This window comes from Onychomys torridus, chromosome 22, assembly GCF_903995425.1.
Source record: "Onychomys torridus chromosome 22, mOncTor1.1, whole genome shotgun sequence".
Taxonomy (NCBI): domain Eukaryota; kingdom Metazoa; phylum Chordata; class Mammalia; order Rodentia; family Cricetidae; genus Onychomys; species Onychomys torridus.
Window position 1 is genome coordinate 32,202,957 of NC_050464.1, and position 16,687 is coordinate 32,219,643.

At 54.7% G+C, this 16,687-nt stretch overlaps 1 protein-coding gene across 2 annotated transcripts in view; it reads right to left on the reverse strand.

Moving 5' to 3' along the window:
* The window catches only part of Rasal1 (RAS protein activator like 1), a 31,901-nt gene extending 17,575 nt beyond the window's left edge, over positions 1–14,326 (reverse strand). The window contains exons 1-8 of one of the 2 annotated variants that reach the window (XM_036171873.1): positions 13,991–14,326; positions 10,524–10,580; positions 8,456–8,569; positions 8,234–8,295; positions 4,653–4,782; positions 1,725–1,806; positions 1,507–1,638; positions 582–667 (exon numbers count right to left, since the gene is read on the reverse strand). In XM_036171873.1, the coding sequence (XP_036027766.1) occupies positions 582–667; positions 1,507–1,638; positions 1,725–1,806; positions 4,653–4,782; positions 8,234–8,295; positions 8,456–8,569; positions 10,524–10,580; positions 13,991–14,055 (728 nt within the window). In that variant the 5' untranslated portion in view covers positions 14,056–14,326. Of the gene's footprint in view, positions 1–581; positions 668–1,506; positions 1,639–1,724; positions 1,807–4,652; positions 4,783–8,233; positions 8,296–8,455; positions 8,570–10,523; positions 10,581–13,990 lie in introns of those variants that run through there. The other variant, XM_036171874.1, reaches the window with a different exon arrangement.
* Between the last annotated feature and the right edge of the window lie 2,361 nt (positions 14,327–16,687).

A 16,687-nucleotide genomic window follows, 5' to 3' on the forward strand; every position in this document is an offset into this window, starting at 1 on the left:
ATAGGAGGGCAGCGTGGACCGAAATGGATAGGGAGAAAGAGGATTAATTGGGGACCCCAGACAGTATGTGGAAACGCCACGGTGGAGGCCACAGCTAGGTGCACAGACATACACAGGACAGGCAGGACAGCAAGTGGAAGTGTGGGTCTTGTGCACACAGTGGTATAGCCAGGTACGTGAACAGCGTGGACAGGAATACCCAGGAAAAGATCGACGGTGACAGGGAGCTCTGTGGTCAGTGTGCACAGCACGTATGTGCACAGGCAGTGATAACTATTCAGAACAGTGGTAGAACTCTTGCCTAGCACAGCCAAGGCCCTGGGTTCAATTCCTGACACTACATAATAAAGCAAGGAATGTGGCCAGGGAGGCAGGTGTGAGGGGACCTAACATTTGGACATGCATTGCATATGTGAGCCTGTCTATGGTGGACAGCTGGGGCAAGGGGTGCTTTGTGGGCCTGCAAAAACATCCTGGGGACATGTGACTAGGGCCAGAGGGACAGGGTGGGCTGGCACCAGCACCCAGGATAACCTGCACACAAGCTGAGGTGGTGTCCTTCCCCGGGCACCCATATTTACCCAGAATCCTCAGATTTAGGAAAGGGCAGGAGGCGGAACCAGCCATTGGGTGGCTTCTGCTGGAGGGTCTGTGGGGTGAACTCCACCTGTAGGAAGGGATACACAGACCTCAGCTGGAGGCCCAATCCTGCCTGACGCAAGGCCCACCCAGCCCTGGAGGGAGAGCTTAAACCGCCATCCACAGATGGCATGATGCCAGCCAGGGTCCAATTCTTCTCTCTCAAGCCAGGGCACCTAGGGCTTCTAGGGGACAGATAATTTACAATTGAGAAAAGCTAAGGCACCAGGCAGTAGTGGCGTATGCCTTTAATCCCATCACTTGGGAGCCAGCGACAATTATATCTCTGTGAGTTCGAGGCCAGCCTGGTCTACACAGTGAGTTCCAGGACAGCCAGGGCTACACAGCTACCTTGAAAAACCAAAAAATAAAAGAGAGAGACATTAAGGCTTGGAGAGATGGCTTGCCCTGGGCCACACAGGGACCCAGTAGAGAGCACAATGCCACTGTCACAGCCAAAGCCTCAGACAAGCCTGAGGCCATGTTCCCAGAGAACCGCTAAGAGGCACGGGGTTTCAGAAAAAGCCACACCGCCGTTCCAAACATTAATTTCCTCATGCACAGAGGGCGACAATGACTGTCAACCTCGCAGGGTAGTGACAGAGTTAGGTCCATGCAGATGGCTGGCACCAGTCTACCCAGGGACCTTTGTCCCAGGAGCCAACCTGTGGCCTCAGATAGGTCTTTGCCTCCTTCACACGGTCTCGGTTTTCTTGCCTGTCTCATGAACAGTGAGACTCCACTACTCAGGCTAGCCCTGGTACTCAAGGCAGCTTGGGCATCTGTCCTCAGACCCCATCTCAGCTTCCTGCTAATGGCAGGCAGTGGGGAGCCACGGAGGGCATTGGTTAGTGGGAAGCTGCTCACCATGCCCAGGAAGTCATTCTTGCCCACCATGTCCCAATCCCAGAGCTCCACTCGCAATGGGGACGTGGTCCCCGGCGCCTCCCGCAGCTCCAGCACCTCATCCCAGTGTGGGAAGCGGGTCTTCTTGATTGTCTGAGGGTGGAAAGAGCTGTGAGTGGAAGAGGTGACTGGCTCCACCCACTGAGGGGTGTCCCACTCCTTCCTGGCTGTCTGCTTACCGACGTTTCCAAACTATGGTTGCCCCAAAACACACGTGCAAATGGGTCTGACGTGCCGGAGATGTCCCGGGGGGCCAGGTCCCTGGGGACAGAGGAAGAGAAGGGGGGTGTGGTCACAGGCCCTCAAGGACCCAGACCCAAGGCAGACCTAGGAAAGAGAGTTCAAGCTAGACCATTCTAATGGCAATGTTCTGTGTCCAGGGCAATGAGCCTGCCCATCACAGGGGCCCAGGCCAGGTCCGTCACTGCACCCATGCAGACTCTGCAGTTTCCGTACACAAAACTTAGAAGGAAACATGAGATTTCCAGATTTCCCTTGATAAGGGATATCCGAGGCACAGAAAGATCAGACTCTGTATTACAGAGCTCAGCAAGGAAAGGGACAATGGGAATGAAAAAAAAAATGCCTCAGTCTCCCCAGAGACCCTACACAGGGACCTACAGATTCAAAACCTGACCCTGCACTCACTGGCTGGTTGACATTAGAAAAAGTCGCCTCCTCTCCCTGAGGCTTAGTCCAGAAAATGGGGACAGCCACAGACCAAGTTCACAGAGCTAAGGGTCCAATGAGATGGCATAGGCGAGTTACTTTGCCTAGCACGCGGCTCAGCTCACTTATTCATTCAACAAACATCCATGCCCACACCTTGCTTAGGAACAAAGGGAAAGCATAAGACACAGACATCCTGCCTGTGGTTACCATGGCAACTCAAAGCCTCACCTGAGTCAGCTTGCCCATCCCCCTTCTCACAGGGGCCCCCAAATCCAGGAACACCCCACCACCACCACCAGGGGCTGTTTCTTCCTCCTGCTTGCTTCCCAGGCTTGCTGGGCATCCAAAGCCTTTGGTTTCCTAGGAACCAACACAGTTGCTAAGCGACAGCCATCGGTCCCTCTCCTGCTTGCAAGGATCCTGTACAGCCTAGTGTCTGGGGAGGGGGTCCTGGGCAGAAGAGCTGAGCTCAGACCCCTACACACAATCCATTATCTGGTCCCCTTCCTTCTTGGGTCATTTCCTCATCCACACATCTCCCACATCCAGCTGGGGCCAAGGCTGAAACCTGAATCCCCAGGTGTCAGGGGAAGCCCAGAGAGGGCAAGGAAGGGTCTTATGGTCGCACAGCAAGCTAGAAATACGGATTGTCCTTAATGTGTGCGGGCATTAAGAGTGGAGGCGGGTGAGTGGAGGGCAGACAGACAGGATGTCCCGAGGGAGTAGATGTAAGAGAGCTGAGGGATGTCGGTGGAGGGCTGTGGTCGGGAGGGGGCAGCACGCCATGAAGGGAAGATGGATATGGTCTCTAGGGCCCCCCCTGTGGGTTTTCCTGTCCCCGAGTCTGTTGACTTCCTTCAGGCTTTCCTCCCTCTCAGCCCCTAAGACTCCCAGGTCAAGCCAATAAGAATTAACCCTGCAATGTTCTGTAAAAGTGAGGCTCTTGATCGGTTGTACAAGCAGAGTTGGTAGGTCACCAGGCCCAGGCCATGAGGTCTATCATGTCCCCACTTGGAGATGCTGCCTGACGTCACCTTCCTGGATCTATCACGCCTGAGGCCACCCATCGCCTCAGTGAGCCAATAATTAAGTCTTCTGCCCGAGAAGTAATGCTCTGCTATTTATTTATTACTGTGTCTGTGTATGTATGGCATGTGTGTGTGTGTGTGTGTGTGTGTGTGTGTGTGTGTGTGACTGTGTGCATCTGTGTGACTGTGTGCATCTGTGTGTCTGTGATTGTGCCTTTATGCGAATGTGTGGAGGTCAGAGACAACGTTCAAGAGTTGGTTTCTTCCTTCCACCATGGGTTCCAGAGATCCAACTCAGGTCATCAGGCTCGAGTGGCAAGAGATTTACCTGCTGAACCATCTTCCCAGCCCTGAGCTGTTAAAACTTGATTATTACCGTCCCCCCACACACTCATCTGTCTGCCTTACACACTCATCTACCACCCCACACACACTCATCTGTCTGCCCCACACACACTCATCTGTCTGCCCCCCACACACTCATCTGTCTGCCCCACACACTCATCTGTCTGCCCTACACACTCATCTGTCTGCCTTACACACTCATCTACCACCCCACACACACTCATCTGTCTGCCACACACACACTCATCTGTCTGCCCCACACACTCATCTGTCTGCCCTACACACTCATCTGTCTGCTTTACACACTCATCTACCACCCCACACACACTCATCTGTCTGCCCCACACACACTCATCTGTCTGCCCCACACACTCATCTGTCTGCCCCACACACTCAACTATCTGCCCCACACACTCATCTGTCTGCCCCACACACTCATCTGTCTGCCCCACACACACTCATCTGTCTGCCACACACACTCATCTCTCTGCCTTACACACTCATCTTTCTGCCCTACACACACTCATCTGTCTGCCCCACACACTCACTCATCTGTCTGCCCCCCTCGAGGATCTAGCAGACTGTTATTTGTCCCTGAACACCTGGGTTAAGATTTTGCTTTTGCCAGGTGTGGTGACCCAAACATTTAATTCCAGCAGTTGGGAGGCAGAGGCAGGAGGATCTCTGAGAGTTTGAGGCCAGCCTGGGCTACATAGAGAGACCCTTGAACTCACAGAGATCCACCTGCTTTTGCCTCCTGAGTGCTGAGATTAAAGGTGTGTGCCACCACCGCCCAGCTTGGTTTTGTGTTTGTTTGTTGAAACAGGGTGTCTTGTAGCCCAGGCTAGCCTAAAAAGATGACCTTTAATTCCTGAGCCTCCTGCTTCCACCTCCTGAGTGCTAGGATTAGACATGTGTACCACCATGCAGTTTATGTGGTGCTGCTGCGGATAGAATCCAGGGCCTTGTGCATGTTAGGCAAGCACTCTACCCACTGAGCCACATCCCTAGCCTCCTTGCTCATCTTCAGAGCACCCCACACTTCCCTCAAGGCAAGTATACCTGGCCTGTCTCACATGACAGCGGAGGCATCGGCCCCGAGCGTCCTCCAGCAGCTTCACAGCCAGGTAGACCTCACCCTGCACCTCCTCGTCTGGATCCACTCTGCTCAGGTTGATCCAGCTGTCGATCCCTGCAGGGCACACACGGTGTTTGAGAAGCACCTGTGCTCACTCAGCACTGTGTGAGCTCAGAACTGCCATGGCTGACGACCACGCGTGATGCTGGCGGCTTCTCACGCAGGACCTCAGATTTGGTCTGGAATCAGCCCCGTGTCAAAGGAGGAAACTGAGGCACAGACTAGACTGCCCTCTACCCCACAGCTGGGAGACAACAGAGATTGGGAAGGCAGACGCAGACAGATATCTGTGTGTTCGAGGTCTACAAAGCAAGTTCCAGGACAACCAGGGCTACACAGAGAAACCCTGTCTCGAAAAGAAAAAAAAAGGAGAAAATGACAGAGATGGAGTCTGAACATGGGTAGTGAAGTTTTGGGCAGTCATCCTGGGTTCTCTAGAACGTGAAACACACACACACACACACACACACACACACACACACACACACACACACACCCCTCATCACACTTTGAACACATTGCTTATTGACTTCTGACTCCCACTGTAGCTATGGGCAAGTCAGCTTCCAGCCCAACCCCTCTTGGCAAATATCGTTCTTTCCCTGGTTTCTCTTTTGTCTTGTTTCCACACAGGGTCTCCTTATGTATCCCAGGCTAGACCAGAACCTCCTGTCCCTTCCACCTCCACCTCCTGAGTGCAGGGGTCACAGCCAAGGCCACCATGCCTGGCTCAATGCTTTCACCTCCTGGGGCCCCTTTCTCTCTTTAAACATCCGACTTCTCAAAGCACCTGTGACTGTGGCTAGTGTTAACAATTTGACAGACTCCAGAATCGCCTGGAAGATAGGCCTCAGGCACACCTGGGAAGGATCAGCTGGATCAAGGTTAGCCCCTCAGGACACCCATGGGGGATTCTCTTGATTAACTGTCGAGGGGAAGACCCATCACAATATGGGCAGAACCATTCCCTAGGCCGGAACCCTGGACCATGCAAGATGAAGAAATGGAGTCATTCCTCTCTGCTTCCTGATTGTGGATGAGATGCCACCAGCCCCCTCAGCTCCTGCTGCCTCAACCTCCCTGCTGCAATGAACTTCTCTCCTGAACTGTGAATAAACCCTCTCTCTCTTAATCCACTTCAGTCAGAGTCACAGGAAAAGAAAAGCCCTGAATTCCAGCACACAGTGAGACCCGGTCTCAAACAAACAAACAACAAACAACCCTTGGTGACTCCCTACTGCCGCTGGAAGGAACCCCAGAATCAGATCCTCTGACAATGCAGTTACAGACCCTTCTGAGCCACATGTGGGTGCTGGGAACTGAACTCTGACCTCTGGAGGAGTGGTGCTCCCTCATAACTGCTGAGCCATCTCTCCAGCCCCTGCAGCTCTAATACAGTAACCAGCAAACATGCAGCTGGGGCTGGAGGCACAACTCAGTGATGGAGCCATTGGTTTGCTCCTAGCACTGATGATGATGGTGATGATGATGATGGTGATGATGGTGATGATGGTGATGGTGATGATGCATAAATAAGGTCTCACTATGTAGCCCAGGCTAGCCTCCTGAATGCGGTGATGACAGGCATGTACTGCCAAATTCAACTTGGGAAGTCACTCTATCAGCATCTACCCTCCTCGCTGGCATTCCCAGCAGTAAGATGTGTATGTGGAATCCCACTGCCCCACCAAGATGAGGACAATGTCCCCCTGTCCAGCACCCACAGGTGCCCTTTCCTGAGGCATCTTTCTTTCCTTTGGCTCTTGAAACTCATGGGGTCTGTGGTGTATTAAAAAGAATATGTACAAGAGTGTATGATTTGATTCAATGCATAAACTTCCAGGAATTTGTCTGACTGGTGGGGACATGAATGTGTGACACCATTAGTTAAGTACAGGGCTGTTCACTGCAACTGCTCCAGTTGGGAACACATTGCCAACACCCCCAGATGCTTCACCAGGGAGCCAGCCAAGTGCATGACGGGAAATTACAGCAGCATGCAGTGATTTCAGAATTCAGAAATCCTTCAAGCACTGTTAAGCAAAGACCCAAAAGGTACACTGTGGCTGCTAGGCACAGTGGCACCTGCCTGTCTTCCCAATACCGGGAGGCTGAGACTGGACTGTCATGCATTGCAGCCAGCCTGGGTGACTTGTCTCAAAATACATGGTGAAGGGGCCTGGAGAGACAGCTCACACTGTCTGCTCTTCCAGAAGCTCTAGGGTTCAGTTCTCAGCACCCACATGGTGACTCACAGCCATCTGTAACTCCAGTTCCAAGGAATCCAACGCCCTCTTCTGGCCTCTGCAGGCACTGCATACATGTGGTGCACTTAACAGACAAGCAAAAATGCTCACACATCTGTGAGTTCGAGGCCAGCCTGGTCTACAAAGCGAGTCCCAGGAAAGGCGCAAAACTACACAGAGAAATCCTGTCTTGAAAAACCAAAATAATAATAATAATAATAATTAATTCAAATTTAAAAATACACCATGAGGTTTTAAAAAAGGCAACTAGAAAAAAACCAAGTGTAACAGGCTGTGTGCTGAGAAAACCCATGTTCACAAGCACTTACACACTCATGTACACACACACACACACACACACACAGAGTGCAGCATGGTGAGCTCAAACCCTGAACCCAAACAACCTTAGTCCCAAGTCCTGGCTGTCACAAAACCTTTATGACCATGAGCAAGTCACCGAACCCTCTAGGCCTCAGCACTATCACAGGAAAAATAAAAGAGAATAAAGGTCCCCACCTCAGAGGAGGGCTCAGCATGCATTCACAATGTGTCAGTGTGGCGGGTCCTACTATTGTTCTTACTTTTATATGTTTTTTAAAAAAAAAAAAGTACTGCAGGGCTGGGGTACAGTTTGGAGGCAGCATGCTTGTGAGGCCCTGGGTGCATCACCAGGATGCAAATATAAAGTGTCTGAAAACACATAAGGAGGCTGGCCACGGTCAGGCATGATATTGAGCACTGGAATACCAGCATGAGGGAAACTGAGGCACGGAGGTCATAACTTGGGGGCTATCTAGGGCTACATCGAAAGAGCCTGTCTCAAACAGACAAAACTGAAGCTGCTGACTGCACAGGATGGGGACCAAAGGCCCAGGTGGGAAGGGATGCCATGCTTCTGCTGTGTGAGCCCCAGGTGTACAAAAACAAATTAGCTGCTCAATAAATGAACTGGATTACAAATGAAAGAGACAGGACGCAAAAGACACATCCACTGGGCAGTGGTGTTGCATGCCTTTAATCCCAGTACTTGGGAGGCAGAGATAAGGGGAACACTGGGGGTTCAAGGCCAGCCTGGCCTACACAGCAAGTTCTCAGACGTCAGAACTGTTACATAGAGAAACCCTGTCTCAAAAAAACCAAGAGAGATGGGCAGGGGTGGGAATCCTCCCTCTTCAGGCTCTGAGGCCACAACCTAAGTCCCTGCAAGGCCCTTGTGGGTCAGACCATTTTTCCTCTCATCCCAGCCAGTCCCTGCTCACCTCGAGGGTCGGCTGTGATTGCCTCCTTGCTCAGGGAGATCTTCCCAATGATGTCGTCATGTCTGTGGGGAGGTGGCAGGAGAGGGTCAGAGCGGGACGAGCACACTCCCGTGGAGCCGTGGGGACAAGTGTCAGGGGTTGGAGGCAGCACACTTCCTCTCGGTGTGTGGATTGGTGTGTGGCTTGGGATCCCCAGGCGCTCCCCACCCACCCACCACACACCCAACCGTGTCCTCATCCAGCACGTAGAAGGCCAGGTGGTGAAAGTCCAGAGGCAGGTGCACTGTGTACTCCTCCCCCCAGAAGGGGCTCAGGCTCCTCCAGATGGTGGCTGTCCTGCAAGAGGGGTGCTGGGTGGGTGACCTGGGGACCCCCACAAACACAGCTGGGGGACACACACACACACACACACACACACGACCGACATGGCCATGCACACGCTTCTAGAATCTACACACATGCCCCCCATCCCAGGAATACAGCAAGTGCACTCAGACGCGTGGGCCCAGGCAGAGAAGCAAACCCAAACCCAATGTACACACACATATATACCAGAGACGCAGACACATGCAGGCACAGCTGCAGGGAGTCAACATGTGCATGTACACATGCAGGCACCCATGCACATACCCATGTCCCCAAGAACCAACTAAAGAGGTTCACAAGTAGACCAAAACACACACACACACACACAGACCCATGGAAACACATAGATACATACACCTAGACATGCCGAGAAAGCCAGAGACACGGGGTGTCACATTCACACAGACACAGATGCACACACATGCATCCTCAGAAACATCTAGAAATCTGTTTGCAAACACAGACACAGTGTCCCAGATAGACACAAGCCTGGAACATGGAGACACAAAGACAAGCTTACATAACAACGTACAATACACTAGTCACCAATACCTAGTGGCCCATTCACTCACTCCCTCCAGGCCCCTCTCCCCCCCCAACCCCGCCCAGACTGTAGACATCATCTGGATTGGGGTGAACTCAGTGATGCCTGGGGAGGATTGAGGCTGAAAACAGGGGAGGGCTTCCCATACAAATTAGTCAGGCAAAAGAGAACTGGGCAAGGAAAACAAGCGTTCCAGATGGCTGGAACAGCATGTGTAAAGGCCCTGAGGCAAGTATGAGCAGGATACTGTGGGACCAACAGTGGTCAGAACACTCAGGGCTTCGTGGCACCCAGAAAGTCAGGGGACACTAGGGTCGAGCCAAAGCTGGACACAGGCACTCATACATAGGTTCAACATCTGGACCTGGAACCCTGACAGGGCTCCCACTACAGCTGCTCCTGGGGACAAAGACTCTACACTGCCCAGCGAAGCCCCAGCCCAACCCAGTGTGCAAATCTTGCTTCCTTCTGTTGGTTCTTTACAGTCCAGAGAAGGGAGGACAGCTGCCTCCAGGCCTACAAAAAGCCCGTCTGAGGCTTGGGGGCTAGCATCTTATAATAGCATAAACACAGGGGGAGCCATGGGAGGGGTCAGCATTCCCTGGGGGCTCCCCACCCCCAGCTACCAGCCCATCTGGACCAGAACTAGAGCCAGAAGCATCCTGAATCCTGCCGTCTCCATAGAAACCAAGGCTTCAGCCACCACCACCCACCCACCCCCTCAGGTCCGTGGGGGCTGAGAGCTGTCCCTTCCTTGACCTGCCGGGGAAGAGAAGCCCAGCTCAGCTGATGTCCCCTCCAGACTCAGCACCCACAGATCTCCACACACCCGCCTTTGCATTCACACCTGAGGCACATGCACATACCGCCCCCCTCTGGTACCCACGGGAGTCCTGTGGACTTGCACACCCACACAGACGCACACACATGGTCAGAAGCATTCACACCAGCTCTGTGGCACCCCAGATGGGCAGACTAGTACACACACACACACACACACACACACACACACTTGAACATTTGTGTGAATACAACACACCCAGACACCCGCAGCACCCAGAGGCCCGGAGACAGCCAAACCAACCAAGCGTGAGATGCCGGTCCCGCCTCCCCTCCCCAACAGACCACTGGGGAGGTAAAGCCTGGTGGTTGGCTGAGTCAGCCCCAGGGAGCCAGGGACATCATGGGTCCCCAGACAGAGAGGATATTGGCCAGTTGACATCGGCCACAGTGGTGTAGGTACCCAAAAGGCCAGGGCATAAGTAACCTCCTTGAAGCCTGAAAGACAACCCCCACCTCCATGAGGGGCTGCTCACTCTGCTCCTCTGGGAAGTACTGGGTCCCCTCCCCTCCCCACCCTACCCCATGCTGACTACGTACCTGGCCACAACCTCATCATCGACTTTCACCAGGCAATAGGGGTCACTGCTCCCAGACCTGTGAGAAGAGGAGGTCCAGGAGGCTATAGGAAGGGGCAACCATGGTGGGAGCCTAAATTCCCACCTCAGGCAAAGTGAAGCTAAGCCTCAGAGAGGGGAGGGGACTTACCCTGGGTCACACAGCAACTCCTACAAAAAGGCAAGACCTTGGGGAACATGAGCAGGTTATATCATGGCTGCCCAGGCCAGTCACCTACCACCCATAGGCAGTATAAGCCTGCACGTCCATCCTGCTCTGGGACCTCTATACGACTTCAAGAGATGTTAACACCCACCCCAGCCAGCCCCCAGAGAGGGCCGGAGGGGTTAAAAGAAAGAGAGATGTGGAGGAGGGATCATGGGTTACCCTGAGATCCCTGCCACAGACAAGACCCTAATGCCAATGTCTGAGCTAAACACTTTGCTCCCCAGCCTGCCCCCAACCCCCATCTCCAGCAGGAAGGACTTGTGGGCACACACGAAGGTTTGGGACCTCAAAACTGAACTCAAAGAGATGGCTGTAGGGCTGGAGTATGGCTCAGTGGTAAAGTGTTTGCCTAGCATGTTCAAACCCTGGGTCCCATCCCCAGCAGGAAAAAAAAAAAAACAATCAAAATCAAATCCCAAAAGACATGTGCTATTTCCCCTCACAAAGCCATGAGCCCTAGGCCAATCAAAGACAGCCCCACCCACCTCCCCTTTATAATAGTAGTCACCAGTAAACCCAGCTAAAGCTGCCTACCTGGGTCTCCATTGCCTCACTCCCAAAGCCATCTCCTTGGAGAGGTTGTCTCTCACTGCCACTGACTAAAATGACCCTCCAAGCTATTTGGAATGGGCCACACTCACAGTCCCAGCTCCCGGGAGGCTGAGGTAGGAAGCTTGCCTTAACCCAGGAATTCAAGGTCAGCCTGGGCAACATAGTGAGAGCGAGGCTTAGATAGATAGATAGATAGATAGATAGATAGATAGATAGATAGATAGATAGATAGATAGATAGATAGATAGATAGGTGTGTGGATGGATGGATGGATGGATGGATGGATGGATGGATGGATGGATGGATGGATGAATTGGTGGTGGGGTGGGTGGGTGTGTGGATGGATGGATGCATGGGTAGATTGTGTGGAGCGCAGGCTCTGGAGGAGGGTGGGATGGATGATACAAACATGATTTCAGCCTGACTCTCCTAGCCAAGTCCCCTCTGCTCCTCCAGCTGCTTTCTCCGGCCACCCACCCACACCCACCCACACAACCACACAGAACAGGATGCTGCTGGCTGCAACCTGGGCCTTTGGTTAGCTGTCTGAGTCCTTCCCTGTCCCTCAGTTTCCCTCCACGGCTCCTCTCTCTCATTCTTCAGCCACCCCAGTGCAGATGAGATCAGTTGGCATGGAGGCTTGGAGATACAGCTTCTCCCAAGCAACCTGGCTGACCCTAGGTCCCTCAAGGGAGTAGGGTTGTGCTCCAGAGCCATGACTCACATGGCCTTATCAGGCTCCTATCAGGTAGGGGCCAGGGTGGCAGGCAGGGCTGGCCTCTCCCAGGCTCTGGTCTCCCCAGACTCTCGGCCTCTCCCATGGCCCCTGTCTAAGTCAAACATGGGAAAATGTAACCCTCAGCCATAACTTCCCAGTATGGTTCATACACTGAAGCTGTTAGTATTTATGTCCTAGCTTTGTGACCTTACAGTCATGACTGCCTCTCTGGTCCTCAGTTTCTCCATTTGTAAAACAGAGAAACCAGTCAGCCCACACAAAGTGTTAAACATGATCCCTGTCCATGGTAAGCCTTCAGTGATGATTGGCAGGGTCGGCCACCCCCTTAACCTTGAGGGTCAGGCTGAATCTAGGCCCTCTGCCTTAGAAGAGGAAACGAGATAACACCCCAGCTAACACCCCACTCTCAGACAAGGGAACTCCAGCTTGCTCTGAGAAGATCCATTTTGAAAAGGGAGCTGACCACTAGAGAAACTGAGGCAGGATGTGCCCAGCAGGCACAAAGACATCTCCTCAGCCACCCCAGAGCTTACCTTGGCCAGAAAACTGGAGGGAGTGGGTAAGATGCAAGAAAACTCAAGCCCCTTCCAGAAGAAGCAGGAGACCCCTGAGCCTGTATCCTAGCCCAGCGGCAACATCTGCCATTGGTTCCATAAGTCTCTCCCAAGACTGGTGGGCCAGCTGGAGTTCAACGAGCCAAGAGTCCTATTTCTGGGCAGATCCCTTCAGCCAGCCAGCAAATGCCAAGTCTTCTCTCCTACCCTACAGCTCTGCAATCTCTAATGCCCAGAGACATCTTGAAGAGGGGGTAGCTTGTGGCGGGTGCCGTCACTCCCTGCATTTACTTCAGGTGTGTGTTTATTTATGGTCACTGATGGGAAAGATGGGACACCTAGATTACTCCAAACAGCTCCCCCCTTGGTACAGCTGCAGTGTTGGCGGATAAGGAGGTTCCCAAAATCAAAGGTGTTGGTGGGGGGGGGGGATGCAGAATCTGCAGCTTGGGTAATTGGGACTTCCACCCAAGCGAAGAAGGACTCCAGGTCTCCCGTCTGCTCACCCTTCCACAGCTGATCCCCGAGCCAGTGTCTTCCACCAACACCCCCACCAGCTGGACATGGGATCCAGCAACACCTCCTTCCAGTTCTACACTATCCAGATGGGACACCAAGGGCCAGCAAAAGGCAGGTTTAAGGTCACTCAGCACAGCTCCTCCCAAGGATCACAGCACCTGTCTCAGGTGCTGGCACCTTCAGAGCCCCTTCTGGCTCTGGACCAAGCAGGAAGGGGAACCCGCTCGCTCCCTCACCCACCCCGTTCTGCTGAGTCAGCACTTGCTGACTCAGCCCTGGAGAAGCAGAGCCAAGGATAGGGGCAGAGGGACCCAGCGTCCCCAGCCCCATCACATGCGGTACATGTGAGCGAGTGGCTTTTAGAGCAGTTGGGGATCTGAGACAGCCCACCATGGGTTTGCAGGTATAAGACTGCGGGACCGGGGGTCCCGGGGGTTCCGCGTTAGGGAGCACCTGGTGAAACTCTGCAAACCTAAACGCCTCGGAGGCAGGCAAAATCTTGGGGTCCATCTGGACCACAGTCCTCTGGGGCTCTACCCGTGATCTCTGGGTAGCCCTGCTCCGTCGTCCAGAGAAGCCCCACCTCCAACACCTGCTCTAGGTAAGGAAGGGGATCATCAGTCCCCTCCTTGGCTCTAAGAGGACCCGTCCAGAGATTCCTTCTCCTGCCCTGGAAGACCCACTTGGGGACATCCTAGGACAAAGCCACCTTCTTTTCCCAGGGCAGCCGGGCGCGGCATCTGCTAAGCCTGGGTGCCCCCTCTCACGGGACAGAGAGGGCGGATCCCCAAGGGTGGGTCCTAGACGGAGGCCCCCACAACCCTTCCACGCACCCCAGTGGGCACCCGGGGACTCACACATCCTTGGCGGGCAGCGCCCGTCCCTCCACCACGCGAATACTCAGCGAGCCGCTCTTGGCCATGTCGCACAGTCCCAAACTTTCCAGGCAAGGAGTCTGCCGAGGTTCCAAGGTTGGACCAGGAGGTGACCCTACATGTCACCAGCTTCGGGTCCGGCGCGCTCCACCCAGGCTCCCACGGGTCCGGGTCCGGGGTGCGACTGGGCTGGATGCGAGGCTAGGAGACAGAAGTGCTGGATCCCGAGAGCGGACATGCGTCCCGTGCCACAGGTAGCCGCGCGCTGCGCTCCCTCCGGGCAAGCAGAGCCTGGCGTCTGCAGCTCGGGAGGTCCCTCCCGATCCCGCCCCCTACAGCTGCCCCGCCCGCCCCGAGCCCCGACTCGAGCGCCCCCTGCTGGCACCCCAGCCCGCTGCACCCAACCGGGGACCCCAGGAGCTTTGGGTCAGAGGTGGGGGGGGTGTGCCGCGGGCAGTCGGGCAGGGCAGCGGGCTACTACTGAGCTGGCATTGGGCCCTCCAAGAACCCGGGTGTCTCCCAGGTGCCCCCCACCCAGCACCTCCCACGCCTCTCCCACCTCCGCCACCTGCCACCCGACACCAGCCTCGGGGTCCCCGAACAGTAGTACTCCTGCTGGGCGGCAGGCGGCGCACACTCCCTGGGGGTCTGATGCGAGCGAGAGGAGGGAGGGGCCTCGAACACCCCCCTTGCATCGTCTCCAATTAAACCCGGGAGTGTGCCAGCGGAGGCTCCCACGTCACTGGCTGCCACTGCGGGGGAGGAAACCGAGGCCGTGGGGGGAGGGGAGGCGCGGAGATAACACTGCCAGGGCGACACGATAAGAGCCATCTGCAACCCTCGAACACTTCACTGTGTGCCAGGCACGGACCCGAGCCTTTCATGTGGATTATCTCAGTTCCGAGCCCTCAGCAACTCCGTATGCCCTGTATGCCGTCCATCTGCGGATTGGAAATAACAACAACAACAAATGGGGGTTCTGAGAGGTGGGGTCACTTGCCAGAAGTCCCCTTCCTGGGTCTGAATTCTGACTCCGGCCACTTGGTAGATTTGGTAGCTAGCTGTGTGGTCTTGGGTGAGTCACTCAACCTCTCTGTGCCCCGGTTTGGTTTTTCTCATCTGTTCAGTGAGGGCGACGCGTGTCTCATTCACAGGGTTTAGAGAGAATTCAGTGAGAAACTCCGATACGGGCCTCAGAACAGTGGGTAGGCACCTAATCAGCCACACAAAGTATTCGGTATTAATATTGTTCTTCCAGGTGTGGCTGAAATGTCACATCTCCTGGCAAGGCTTTCAGGATGCCCTCCCACCCCGGGCAAAGCTCTTTTTCCTCTTTGCTCGGTTCCCAAAATGCTTTGTGCCTGTGCACGTTTTAAACGGGATCATGTGAACAGGAGGCTTGTCCCACGGTAGACACCGGCAGGGTGCGCTTCCTTCCTCCTGCAGTCTGTGGCTTACCTAACTCGAGAGCATTTAAAAGGCTGGCAAGGGCCTTGTGCAGCAGGCCAGCTTGGAGCCCCGCAACCCTGGGAGGGCAGAATTAGGTCACCTGCCACTGCCCAGACTGGCAGAACTGGGAGCATCTGCCCAGTCCCGGGAGTACCTGCCCAGCCATAGGAGCACCTACCTAGCCCTGGGAGCACCTGCCCGACCCCGGGAGAACCTACCCAGCCCCAGAAGGATCTGTCCAGCCCTGGGAGCATCTACCCAGCATCCCCACCCCCGAAGGACCTGCCCAGCCCAGGGAGTATCTACCTAGTCCTGGGAGCACTTGCCCAGCCCCAGGAGCACCTGCCCAGCCCCAGGAGCACCTACCCAGCCCCAGGAGCAGCCTAGCAGTCTGAGTCCACTCCCTCCCCCATTCCACAGCCAGCACCCAGCCCAGATGGGAGTGGGTGGGTGCCCTGGGGTTCTCTCCCAGTTGGTTGCTGGGAACAGCTGAGCAGCCAGATCCCCAGAGGGATGCCAGGGGTGACCCAGGGCTGAGTCCAGAAGGGCAGCATCCTCCCTGCTCCCATCACCACCTGCCACCATCTTCAGTGATCACTCCACATCTCTCTAGGGAGGAAGAAGACTTGCCGAGTGCCCAGGTGTGGCTCCCCTGCACCCCCCCCCCACACACACACATACCTGGGCAGACACCTCTGCCTGGAATCCTTTGCTCCTGGGGTTACAGAGACCCCTGACAAGTCATCCAGGTCCTGGATCCCACAACATAATGGCCAAACAGTCACACAGCCATCCTTAAGCCAAAGCTAAACAGGAAGCCCCACTCCAGGCCCCCAGGGGGAGTTAGTTGTCAGGTCGAGCTAGGCCTCCAAGGAGCCAGCTCTGTCACCCACTCCCTTGACACCAGGTCAAGGGACCACTCTCTCTAAATATTCTACATGACCCTCCCCCAGGCACTTCCTGTTCTAAGAAAAATTAAACTAAAACCAACAGGAGCTGGGATCCTGCTCACACAACCCCTATCCGGGGACCACAGGGGAAAAGACAACCAGGGAGGGTGTGTGACTTGCTGGGAGCCACCAGCCAGGACAGGGAGAAGAGGCTCTGGCAGCCATCAGAGAAGCCTGAGACCCAATCATGTACCCTCACACGGGCAGTGTGAGGCCAGCTGTTCCAAGCTCACAGTAGGGGCTTGTGGTATGCCGAGCACACAGTAGGTGCTCGTGGTAT